The 12,069-nt window shown below is 47.6% G+C and overlaps 1 protein-coding gene across 1 annotated transcript in view; it reads left to right on the top strand.

Annotated features, from left to right (window-relative positions):
- Nucleotides 1-12,069, top strand: part of ryr2b (ryanodine receptor 2b (cardiac)) — a 46,364-nt gene that overhangs the window by 17,928 nt on the left and 16,367 nt on the right. The window contains exons 46-68 of the mRNA XM_062464290.1: nucleotides 172-358; nucleotides 511-619; nucleotides 1,075-1,195; nucleotides 1,382-1,551; nucleotides 2,139-2,359; nucleotides 3,907-3,997; nucleotides 4,281-4,421; nucleotides 4,681-4,844; nucleotides 5,133-5,211; nucleotides 5,530-5,619; nucleotides 5,895-6,032; nucleotides 6,141-6,218; nucleotides 6,367-6,442; nucleotides 6,574-6,697; nucleotides 6,868-6,983; nucleotides 8,236-8,312; nucleotides 8,972-9,093; nucleotides 9,180-9,229; nucleotides 9,439-9,499; nucleotides 9,980-10,218; nucleotides 10,891-10,972; nucleotides 11,087-11,217; nucleotides 11,388-11,714. Coding sequence (XP_062320274.1) covers nucleotides 172-358; nucleotides 511-619; nucleotides 1,075-1,195; nucleotides 1,382-1,551; nucleotides 2,139-2,359; nucleotides 3,907-3,997; nucleotides 4,281-4,421; nucleotides 4,681-4,844; nucleotides 5,133-5,211; nucleotides 5,530-5,619; nucleotides 5,895-6,032; nucleotides 6,141-6,218; nucleotides 6,367-6,442; nucleotides 6,574-6,697; nucleotides 6,868-6,983; nucleotides 8,236-8,312; nucleotides 8,972-9,093; nucleotides 9,180-9,229; nucleotides 9,439-9,499; nucleotides 9,980-10,218; nucleotides 10,891-10,972; nucleotides 11,087-11,217; nucleotides 11,388-11,714 — 2,994 coding nt within the window. The remainder of the gene's footprint in view (nucleotides 1-171; nucleotides 359-510; nucleotides 620-1,074; nucleotides 1,196-1,381; nucleotides 1,552-2,138; nucleotides 2,360-3,906; nucleotides 3,998-4,280; nucleotides 4,422-4,680; nucleotides 4,845-5,132; nucleotides 5,212-5,529; nucleotides 5,620-5,894; nucleotides 6,033-6,140; nucleotides 6,219-6,366; nucleotides 6,443-6,573; nucleotides 6,698-6,867; nucleotides 6,984-8,235; nucleotides 8,313-8,971; nucleotides 9,094-9,179; nucleotides 9,230-9,438; nucleotides 9,500-9,979; nucleotides 10,219-10,890; nucleotides 10,973-11,086; nucleotides 11,218-11,387; nucleotides 11,715-12,069) is intronic.

The raw sequence follows: 12,069 nt of genomic DNA, 5'->3' as shown, positions 1-12,069 counted from the left end.
ACATTTAATCAATCAACCTGGTATGTGGGAGAAGAGGTTCATAAAACCAGCTTTTCTATGTTCAGTTGCTGGAATAAAAAACTGGAATATAAATATCCTGTCAGATTAATTTTAAATGCATGGACTGTAGAGCAGTCAGTAAAAGTGAGATTTGTTCATCAACTTTGACAGGTGAGAGCGTCGAGGAGAACGCTTACGTGGTGGTGAGGCTGCTGATTCGTCGACCCGAGTGCTTTGGCCCCGCCCTGCGTGGTGAAGACGGTGACGGTCTCCTAGCAGCCATTCAGGAAGCCATAAGGATATCTGAGGACCCGTCCATGGATGGGCCTACCCTGGCCTACGAGTCCAACAGGACCCTGTGAGTTCTCCAGAGGAAAACTCTGCAGTTCTTTAGTCAGATCTCTTTCTTCAGTAGAAAAGTCTGTTGCTCAGAAAACCTCCTGGGGGAGGGGGGGGGGGGGGGGGGGGTACCTGAGTCAGTGTCTGATTCAGGTAAGCCCTCTCTTACAGAGACGTGGTTCAGGATGAAGAGGATGACGTCATTCACATGGGACACGCCATCATGACATTCTACTCTGCCCTCATCGATCTGCTAGGCCGCTGTGCCCCCGAGATGCACGTAAGTCAACTCAGCATGCCCCCCCTCCCTCGACGCCCTGCTCTTTCACAAACCTCCTGATGAGTCACATTTAAATCCCGTCAATAGTCCGATAGGCTAGAACATTCCGACGGGTTGGCACACTCCGACTGAAGATCCCAGGGGGGCCGTGATTGGTCGGGGGATAGACAGAGACACCAAACCAATTTTCGAGTCCTTATTACTGACCTTTTATATCGTTGCTCTCTGTAATCGTCCAAGAGGAATTCTCAAATTCTCAGAAGGGTGTGTTAGAATGAGTTTAAAGTAAATATGTAAAAGTAAACTGACAGCCATCGATGTCTAAATAATGTGTTTGAGACGCTCTCCAGTTTAAATATGAGTTGAAGTTACCGTCCTATTTGGGTTTAAGTGACCTTCCTTTTTGAATGTGGGTTTGGGCGAGCGACTGAAGTCCTGAATGTGTTGTTGGGCAGCTGATCCGTTCAGGGAAGGGGGAGGCCATCCGTATCCGAGCCATCCTGAGGTCCCTCATCCCCCTGGGGGATCTGCAGGGGGTCATCAGCCTGCCCCTGCAGATCCCTGTCCTGGCCAAAGGTTAGAGCTTCGTTTATTCCTGCTTCTGGCCAGGGTTCATCCACCGTTAATACTACAATAAAGAATCGTTTAATTTTTTTTGCAGCTTGTGGTTTTTCATAGGGCATCGATGAATCTGTGTAACTTTCAGTTGTGTACCAGAAACGGCTTATTTTCCCACGATTGTTCTTCACCAAATCACCACAGACGGTACTGTGATTGAGCCGGACCCATCCACGGTGTTCTGCCCGGACCACAAGGCAGCCATGGTTCTGTTCCTGGACCGGGTCTACGGCCTAGAAGATCAGAACTTCCTGTTCCACCTGCTGGACGTGGGCTTCCTGCCAGACCTTCAGGCTGCAGCCTCCCTGGACACTGTGAGGGATTTAGACGCCTACTGTCACCGGAGGAATCCACTGTGAAACTACTGCTCTTAACATCATTTCTCCCACTTCTTCTGCAGTAATCCACTTGTGGTCTTGCAGAGGATATGTACACTTCTTATCAGCTGAAGTGATCTGTTGCACGCCTGCCTGTGTTTGAACGGAGATCCACTCTAACCCCACTGAAGTTGTCATTCGCTGCTCAGAAGGGCATCTCCGCACATGGTGACTAAAACCCTGTTTTTAGACTAATCCTTCACTACCCCTAAATAACCCAGTCACCCTCTCTCTCAACCTGCCTTTCTAACCTGCACACCCATAACTCTCTTTTCTGTCATCTGTTTCCATGATATTGTAACCTTTTCTCTCTGCACTGACTTTGTTCGTACAATATATCATGTCTGACTTCCTTCTTGGTCTGGGCTAAGGCTGTTTGAGTCTTTTTGGAGGGCGGCTTTATTGAACGAAACACTTAAGACGAGAGGTCTTAATCGATACTCTGGGTAAAGACAAAAACGACAAACGAAGAATAAAGTGGGGAAAAAAAGTCTAACTTCTGCTCCCCTTCTCCCCATCGTCAGCCTGACCTGGGCTCCACAGACATGGCCCTGGCCCTCAACAGGTACCTGTGTGTGGCCGTGCTCCCGCTGCTCACCAAGACCTCTGCTCTGTTCTCTGGAGCGGAGAGCCAGGCGCTGCTGATGGACGCTCTCCTCCAGGCCGTCTACCGCCTCTCCAGGGCCCTCAGCCTCACCAAGGCCCAGAGGGACGCTATCGAAGACTGCCTGCTGGCCGTGTGCAGGTGGGGCTGATGGAAGAGAAAGATTGTTTTTCCCACTTTTTTTACTCTTGAATCTTCGTTGCTCACTAGGGGTGGGAATGTTTTGGTACCTCACAATTCGATTCAAATTGTCGAAACGAACGAGGCCGGGCTCACTGCGAGCATGCATGCACGGCGCCCTTCCGACGCCCTCACCTATCTCGCGCGTGACCCTACGCACTCGGCGCTCGGGGTCTCTCGAATTTACATAGGCTGCGTGCGCGGAGAACGCACGTTTGGTTCTGAGTTGGTCAGAGGCTCCCTTTCGAGAATCCCTGCACCCAACCTACCACGGTGTTGCGCTGGGCTTTGAATACAACATCAAGAGATCTTTATTACAGCAAATGTTTTTGGCCTTCCCTGGCAAACATCACTCTTTGTCGATCACTTATTCCTTTGTTATATTTCTCTCCCAGTTAACAGTTCCTTACAGACAAAACTATCAAGAGCTCTCCTCGCTCTTATTCCACTCGTTGTCTCTAGGACACAACACCGCACCTATTGTTTTTTGAGAGAGAGTGAGCCCGAACATCTGAACACTTCCCGGGGACTCACCACGGTTCCAGGCGTGTGGCGCTTTGCGAACCTCCCGGGTCCGGCGAGGGGCGCACAAGGGAGGACGGAGAACGACCTGTCTTTTACATATTTTGTATTTTATTTATTATTTTCAGGATATATGAAAATAATTGACTAAAACTGTTAACAGAGTAAGACTTCAACAGCTATATCCTGTCTATCGCACTGACTTCTTCTGTGAGCCCGCTGCCCCAGATGGGGCAGCACTCGAGGTGCTCTCTTCTCTTGCTCTTGTCTCTGAAGTCTCGTGTTCTACGTCACACATAGACATACAAATCATTTTATATACTTCAAAACTGATGACAAATGTAACTTTTGACTGTGCTATGACGCACCTATCCAGGTATCGTGCATGTTTCCAAGTAACCTGCACTCTCTAAAAGGTAAAGTGTGGCTTCCTCTATGAAAGTTCTCTAACCACATCCTATGCAGGCAGTTTCTAAGAAATCATACGCAAACAGTGTCTAGCTGTCATACAGAGGCCTCCTATCTGAAACTTTCCGCAAGACGTTTTAACACATCTTAGATGCACATCAGCAAGAAGTTGCTAATTCATAACAAAATGGAAAAGAGTTCTAAAACATTTTCAAGCTTTTGCTAATCCATCCCGTCTCAATACACATATGGAAGCAAGTTCTAACACATCCTATGCAAATACACCAATTATCTAGTAAGCATTTCTATTCATTATTTCTCCAAGGTGCATTCAAACAAAGGATCCTTGAGGATCCTTTGACAAAATCGATTCTTGGGGTCACAAATTGATTAGAAATCGATTCACAATGTTTTGTGATTTTTTTACAGAAAAAAGCAATTGCATTACAAAAAATAAACTAATATATATTGATTTTTTACATTTGTGAATCGCTAGAAGACTGAATGGCGATTCAAATGTGAATCGATTTTTTTCTCCCACCCCTACTGCTCACTCTGTTTTGCCTGGTTTTCTCCAGCAAGCTCAGACCTTTCATGATGCAGCCTCTGCTGCAGAGACTTGTGTTTGATGTCCCCCTGCTTTCTGAGACCACCAAGATGCCTCTCAAGGTTAGTCTAACGAGTGGTGTGTCTGCGTGTGCATTCAATTATACAAATTATACAAATTGCACTGATATATTAACTTATTTTTCCAAGTAAATATTTCATAAACTTAGGCTATAGCTCAGTGATGGAACATATTACCGTTGGATAAAAGCACTTCTAAATGAATACTTTACTTAAACTGTTTCTATTTTAGGCCATCAATAATTGTTCAAGTATTGTATTGCTTTTTTAAGTGACACACTTTATTGGTTGTTTCTCTGTTACTTTCACAACTCCTTGTCTCCAGCTGCTGACCAATCACTTTGAGCAGAGCTGGAAATACTATTGTCTGATTGGACGATCTGGATCTCTGTGCTCCGCCTCTGAGGAGGAACTCCATCTTTCCAGGAAGCTGTTCTGGGGAGTGTTCAAGGCCTTGGCCAAGAAAGTGAGAAAAATGTTGTTTTTGAACCATAAAATTGAAGGTTTGGAGCAAAATGTTGAAGTTAGTAGGATATTGTAATACTCGTCTTTTTGGAGACCTGCAATCTCAAAATTGCAACTTTCTTTGAGAGCTAACATTTAGATTTACATTACATTTGAGTCATTTAGCAGACGCTCTTATCCAGAGCGACTTACAGTAAGTAAATAAAGTAAATTTAAATAACAACCCTTGTCATCAGCCTTTTGTGTTTGTGTCTGTGCAGAGCTACGATGCAGATCTGTTCCGGCTGGCTCTGCTGTGCCTGGGGGCCGTGGGAGGGGCCCTGCCCCCGGACCACATGGACCACGCCTGTGTGTCCTGGCTGGAGAAACACGCCACCATGGACCCCCAGCAGCACTTCGACCCCCAGCCTGTAGACACAACCAAGTAACTCCTCCAACTGACACTTAGAGCAGCTTCTGCGTTTGTACAGTTTTGTTACTCTCTGTTAATTTATTATGTTTCTGGTGGAGTGCATAGTCTTAAGGTTCTCAAATCTGAGACTTTTATTGCACTGGGAGTGATTCTCCCACTATGAAAAGTATAATCATCATTCCCCTTGTAGCTTATGCATCTGACCCTTCAATGTCACTTATAAACCAAACAAAGATAAACTTGATGAAGATCTTTATTGCTAATGTGGAACAAATTGTGAATATTTTTTCCGCTGCCTAGTGTGTTGGTGCCAGACAGGCTGGAGCTGGTAGTGAACAAGTATGCCGAACACACTCATGAGAAGTGGTCACTGGACAAGGTAATGGGACAATCAGCATCCATCATAGCTGGCCGTCGGTTTGAAATGTCACAATGATGTATGTTGCACTGAACTGTAACATAAACCACAGGATCTAGTCATCTGAATAGTTGGTAGAAAAAAAATGGATCGTATATTATGAACGTCTGCTTTGTGTTAACAATTGCGATGCATAAGATCTCATTTGTCCTTTCTGTGACTTATGTGAAAGAGAAAATATGAGTGAAAGATTTCGATTTTATGTTCTCGAAGGTTAAGTATTGTTGTGTGCGTGTGCGTGCTCTGTGTGTGTGTGTGTGTGTGTGTGCTCTGTGTCAGTTTGCCAGGGGATGGGTCCACGGGGAGCAGCTGTGTGAGAACGCCAAAGTCCACCCTCTTCTGAAGCCTTACCGAGCATTGGCCGAGAAGGTAAAATGGCCGCCACTGTTGCCGGGCCAACACTCTGTAACCGGACACTTGCTCATGTATATACACGCTGTCCAGTTGATTGAATAAAGGTTGGTAACTTGTGCCTTACTGTTTCTATTGCTGTCTCCATTTTGCCGTCTCTATCTGGCTGTCTCTGTGTGGCTGTCTCTGTGTGGCTGTCTCTGTGTGGCTGTCTCTGTGTGGCTGTCTCTGTGGCTGTCTCTGTGGCTGTCTCTCTGTTTTGCTGTCTGCATCGCTGTCTCTGCCGCCTGCAGGATAAGGAGACATACCGCTGGGCCATAAGGGAGACAGTGAGGAGCATGCTGGCTTTTGGCTGGACCATCGAGAGAACCAAAGATGGGGATGCTTGCGGCCTGCACACCTGTGCACGACGGATCTCCCAGTCTGGACAGGTGAGTAGGTTTGACGCATTTGCTCACCTTCAGTCTAAGGATTGAGATTGAAATAGCGCATCTCACTGTGGGTTCACGTCTCCTGTGTACTCCTTCTTCATGGCGTAGCTGTCGTTTGAAGGAGCATCAACCTTCAGCCCCAAGCCCATGGACATGAGCAGCATCACCCTTACCTGGGACCAGTGTGTAAGCTGTGTGTGTGTGTGTGTCTGTCTGTCTGTCTGCTTGTTTCCTGACACCTGACACATACTGTAAGATCTGCTGCCACAGCATCATAAAAAAAAAAAAGAAGTCAGGTTAGCTGTCATCATCTGGCTACTTTTTGTCCATCTAGTCGATGGCTGAACTGCTGGCTGAGAACTACCACAACACTTGGGCTAGGAAGAAGATGCTGGAACTGGAGGCTAAAGGTAGCAGAACATTAAAAACACGAATGAAGCTAGCTGGCTAATGGGTTGTTCATCATGAGGCACTTCAAAACCTGATGATGCTGATTCTGTTATCTGATAATTATGTCAGGATTATGAATGTATTCTTTCAGGCGGAGGCAGTCATTCCCTGCTGGTTTCCTACGATACCCTTTCTGGCAAAGAGAAATCCAGACTCCGGGAGAGAGCTCAGGATGTCCTTAAGTTTCTGCAGCTTAATGGCTTAACAGTTTGGAGGTGAGGGTCTGGATAATATGAACGACTGAGATCACACCATTGACCTTTTAATGAGAACCAGTGTTCTTCACGAAATGGTTATCTACGGTATTTGTTGGAGTGTGTAAGTGCCTTGCTTAAGGTCATACCCAGGAACCCAATTACAGCCTGACAGTCTTTTTTTTGCTCAGGGACAGGAAGTCCGTAGAGATGGAGTCTCCAGCCATCGCCAACCGCTTCGCCTACACCTTCCTCCAGCAGCTCCTCTTCTACACAGAGGAGGCTCAGGAACACATGCTGGAGATGGGTACGACCCCGCGTCTCATGGGGGCATCCTGGGTCGGCTTCACCTGAACCCAGAGCCCCCCTATCTTCTGTAGGACGTCTCACATGTGGCGGGGTTTCTAAAGTAGCTTTTTCACTTGAGTCTTAAAGGTCTTATGGCTTTCACTTCTTTTACTTCTTATGGTGTACTTTTTTTTTTTTTCACACCTTAAAAGTCATTATAAATTTGAAGAGTGACCCTGTGTGTACACAGGACTGTCTGTTAAGGAGATGACTAATGTGAATCATCAAATGGTGGTTAGCAGAGTCAAGAATAGCTAATGTGTTGTTCTATCGTGCACCCTTGTAATTCCCATGAAAACCGTCTTGATGGAAACCCTCATTCTTATCTAAACAAACACATCCTTGTCGTTTTCCCATGAAACATGCCCTTCCTCTCTTTTCTACCCCAAATATACAGCAGCTATTCTGCACCACTATTTAACCACCAAAGCGCCACACGCCTACTCAACTACATTTACACGTCCATTTCTCCGCGTCTTTACAATTATCAGCAGACAGCTCCTGGTGTCTGACCTTGATGTCGGCCTCCAGTCTGCTCATGAATCAACCTCGTGAGCGCCGTCCCACCTGAGAGTCACAGGAACGGCTGCGAGGCATTTTCACATGAGTCTGTCACCTCAGGGAGAGGGTGTTAAAAGGGCGGGAGACGGAAGGAAATAAGTGTTGAAATGTCTCTACCGATTCCAGTCATTCTCACGACTTGGCTCTAAGGCTCCCACTACCAAGATACTACATCAGTTTTAAAGTGTTATGAAGTTTATTCGTGATAATCCATTCTACTGTTTAGGATTTACTGTAATATAACTGTCCAGTAAATCTATACAGTACTGTAAGTTTAGATCTCGGATAGGGACCATTAAATAAGCATATGGGGGTAGTTTACTGAAGCCTGTAACTGAATGTGTGTAGTGCCGTGTTTTTCAAGAGAGACAGAGTTCAGCGTTCTAACAAAACCAAGCAAACTCTGCAGAGTAAAGGTTTGTTGTATTGAAGGAAAATCAACATTCAGCCATTAAAGTGAACAAGGCTCTTGGGAAATCAAACATTGTTTAAAAAGTTGAAAAATATGATGAAAGCGCCAGTTTTAATTCAGACCCCAAAAAATCTACAGAATGCCTATTCCCATGGCTTGGCTCTAGCCTTGATCAAATACATCTTTTACTTAGCGCTCTTCTCCTGGACAGTAATACTGGTGTTGTGCTTTTCTTCAGAGGTCATGCAGGCCAGAGGACAGATGACCAAAGGAGAGAGAACCCCACATCAGCAAGAGATTTATTTCTTCAGCAAGGTTTGAAAGAAAAAAAACACACACCAGTCACCTTTTACAGTACAGTACCATATGTCTTTAGCCGAGAGAAAGATTGAGCAGTTGAGCAATTTTCACTTGTCTCTGAGCTATCTTCGTCCTCAGTTTACAGTCATTTTCTCTCACTACCACGCAGCGGTGTAATTAGTTTTGCCCGAAGGTTGCCATGGGTAACCTCTCTATTGGAAAGCCGTTTTTGCTCGGGGGTGGGGGGGAGGGGATTGATTTGACCATTTTGGTAATCCATGTGGGTGTGTTGGGATCAGAGTATTGATCAGGCCTCCCACGCCACTGGCTGCAGGGAGACAGACAATGGAAGGTTCTGATGTCTCTCTAATCTGACCATTGTGGCAGCGTGCTGCCTGCCAAGCCTGCTTCCGGAAGCATCCGTCTGATCGATGCCCAAGTCAATCATGGCAAAAGGCAGCAGCATTTCAATAGGCAGTATACCTTCCACAATGTCCACAGAGACTGTTGTGGTTCAAACCTCCTTTTTGAAAGCACAGAGATCAGCTTGCTCTGTTGTAACGGTTTATGATCAGAATGGACAACTGGAAGGGGTATGATGGAAGGGGGGAATGGTTCATGGTATATGAAGCTAAAATATACAGTTCTAGGCATCTGTGTTGCCATACATACAGGTCATTCTGCCCCTGGTGGAGCACTACCTGAAGAACCACCTCAGCTACTTCCTGTCTACCTCGAACAGCTCCCATGGCAACGGTGGCCACGCCTCCAACAAGGAGAAGGAGATGGTAGCCAGGTAGCATTGGTTGTTTCCAATGTCAACCCTTCATTATTTGTTGTTCTATCACTTCCTAATTGACATTCCTCTATCCCACCGTTCAGCCTCTTCTGCAAGCTGGGGGCTCTGGTCAGACACAGGACCTCTCTGTTTGGTAAGGACGGTATGGAACCAGCTCTAAGCTTATTGACTCAACATCTCATGTTTGCGTCCAAGTTGTACTGACATGAGAGATGTCTCCATTTACATGTGTTACTGGGTCTGTATGCGCAGCCTGTGTGTCTGAACTGTGGGCCTAAGTCCTCATAACCCCCCCGCGCCGGCCGCTGGAGATAAGGCCTCTCCTCTGTTTGTCTCCTCCAGGCAGCGATGCCTCATCAATCGTCAGCTGCCTTCACATCCTGGCACAGTCTCTAGACGCCAGGTACGTGACCTCACTTCCTGGCACAGTCTCCAGATGCCAGGTAGGTGCCACCCTACCCCGCCTGCCTGTCACATCAGGGCCAACATGTCACCTTGATGACACTAATCATGTAGATGTAGTCTGGAAGTGTCTTGCTCCAGGGTGGCAGGCCTCCCTGGGCACAGATGGATGTCTCTGATTTTGAAACTTGCCCGTTTACATGAAGCCCAAGCAAATAAACAGCATTGTGAAGAGAGTGTACTCGATTATTTGTTAGCCTCCATAGTTTGTGTACATAAATATCAATGCGAGTCTTCACAAAATGTAATTCTGCTAAGGGTCATGTGTATCTAACCATTTCAAATCTATAAATCGACACAAGAATCCTTTGGGGCCAGTGTGGGAATGTTTGCCAGTGTTTAAATAAAAAAATAGTCTGGGTGACCAAGCTCATCATTTGACAGGGATTGCCTAGCAACCTCTGACCCTGTTCCGTTCTAGAACCCTGATGAAGACCGCCCCGGAGTGGCTCAGGTCGTCTCTGCGATCCTTCTTCGAGGCGGCGGCGGTGGACCTGGAAGTGACCGTGGAGAACCTGTCGATGACGTTGGGACCTCAGAGCCGAGCCCAGCCCAGAGGAGTGGCCCAGCTCCTGGTCTACACCACCTCCACGCTGCTGCCCTGCCTCACTGCCTTGTTCCAGCACCTGGGCTCACAGCAACATGGACAAGACCTACTGGGTGAGTCAAGATCCAGGATGAGGAGGCTGTTCGGTAAATATTTAGGAGTATATTGAATATTCCCACCTTAATTCTGAGATAGTGTTTATTCAGTTATCCGCACCCCTATAGAGTGTTGCTTATGACGTATTATTTTTCTGATAAAAATATAATAAAAGCTTTTTAGTCAAGTTTTACTTCCAAAGTGAATGGATCAAATCCGAAATCTCCAAACTCTTATCTTCCGACCAAAGACATCTTACAAAAGAAACGAATCACCGCTCATGCATTTTGAATGGCTCCATCCGCTCCCCACCATATGCCCGATACTTTGTTGAGCTGACAGAGAACAGCTGGACTCAGCACCTCCTAAATCATTCAGCAACACCCTCCACGTCCTCCTCCTGCTTTGAACTCCGTCCCCCCTCCCCTCCCCTCCCCGCCTCGCAGACAGGGTGCGTGCAGACACAGGCATGTTGTCTCCATCCTGCCCGCTCATCCATCAAGACCGTTTCCACGGCGTTCATCAGAAAGTATCCATGGTTCCCCCCACGTTCTGCGTCAGGTTCCTCTCTGCTTCTGGCGGTCGCCAGCCCTCAGGATGTTGACTCTAACTGGGGTGGGGGGACGGGGACGGGGGGGGATTAGGGGGTCTTACTGCACCAGAATGAGAGCCACCCTCCTCTCTTCCAGTGGACGGGATCCAGGTGTCCTGTTATAAGATCCTCAACAGTCTCTACTCTCTGGGGACCAGCCAAAGCCCTTACGCTGACGGGTACTGTAGAGTCGGTGCTGTGTGCACTTTACCGCATGTCAGAATCGCTTTGGTGAGTGTGCATGTGTGTGTGTTTGTGTGCTTGTCTGTCCTAGCTGACTGTGTTTTGTGCAGACAGAGACCAGCCGCAGGGGCTTGTCTCGCTGCCTTGTCTGGAGCTTTCCCTGTGTGCTTCCTGGAGCCTGATCTCAACGAGGACAACCCTTACTCTGTCTACAACTCCATGAGCCCCACAGAGAGAGAGGGTAACACAAACACACTCACACACACATACATACACACACACACACACACACAAACTCGCATACAAACACGCGTACGCACGCAAATGCACACTCGCACATTCACGCACGCAAATTCTGCTGGCGTGTGCGAGACAGCCTTCCCATCCCTCCTCTCCCTCCCTCTGTGTCAGAACTAGGAGTGTTTGACCTGGTGGAGGAAGTGTGTCCTCGCCTCCCGTCCCTCCAGAAGGCTCTGGGGGAGGTTGAGGAGCTGGTGGGGGCCGGCTCCGGGGCCCGCCTGGCCCAGTACGCCCACGTCACCGAGGTCACCCTGCCCCTGCTCTGCAGCTACGTGGCCCGCTGGTGGGCCTGGGGCCCCCAGGGCCAGTCTGACAGCGACGGCCCCGTCTTCACCTGTCTCACCCCCCAGCACGCCAGCACCCTGCTGGGGAACATTCTGCGCGTCATCCACAATCACCTGGGGACGAGACAGGGGGACTGGATGAAACGCCTGGCGGGTAGGACTGCTGTTTCCTCTCGGCCTCTCCCTCTCCCTCTCTCTCTTTCTCTCTTCTCTGTCTCTCTCTCTCTCTTATCTCTCTCTTTTGGACGGAGATTCGAAACAAACACTCAAACATTTGTTGATTACTGTCTCCATGTGACAAGGGCTGAGTCCCCAGATCCGAGGCTCTGCTTGTTTAGTGTGTTCCCGCGGCTGGATTATTAACCATCCCTTCCTCAAGCAAGGAAAGCCACTCATAGTGAAGTGGGGTTTTGATTCCACTTTAGATATCTCCCTCTCTCTCTCTCTCTCTCTCTCCCTCTCTCTCTCCATCTGTCTTTCTCTCTTCATCACTATCTTCTCTATTTTAA

The sequence above is a fragment of the Osmerus eperlanus genome, chromosome 6 (assembly GCF_963692335.1).
Source record: "Osmerus eperlanus chromosome 6, fOsmEpe2.1, whole genome shotgun sequence".
In the NCBI taxonomy this organism is placed as follows: Eukaryota; Metazoa; Chordata; class Actinopteri; order Osmeriformes; family Osmeridae; genus Osmerus; species Osmerus eperlanus.
Note: the sequence above shows the minus strand (reverse complement) of the source record. Positions and strands in the feature narration are given on the sequence as shown.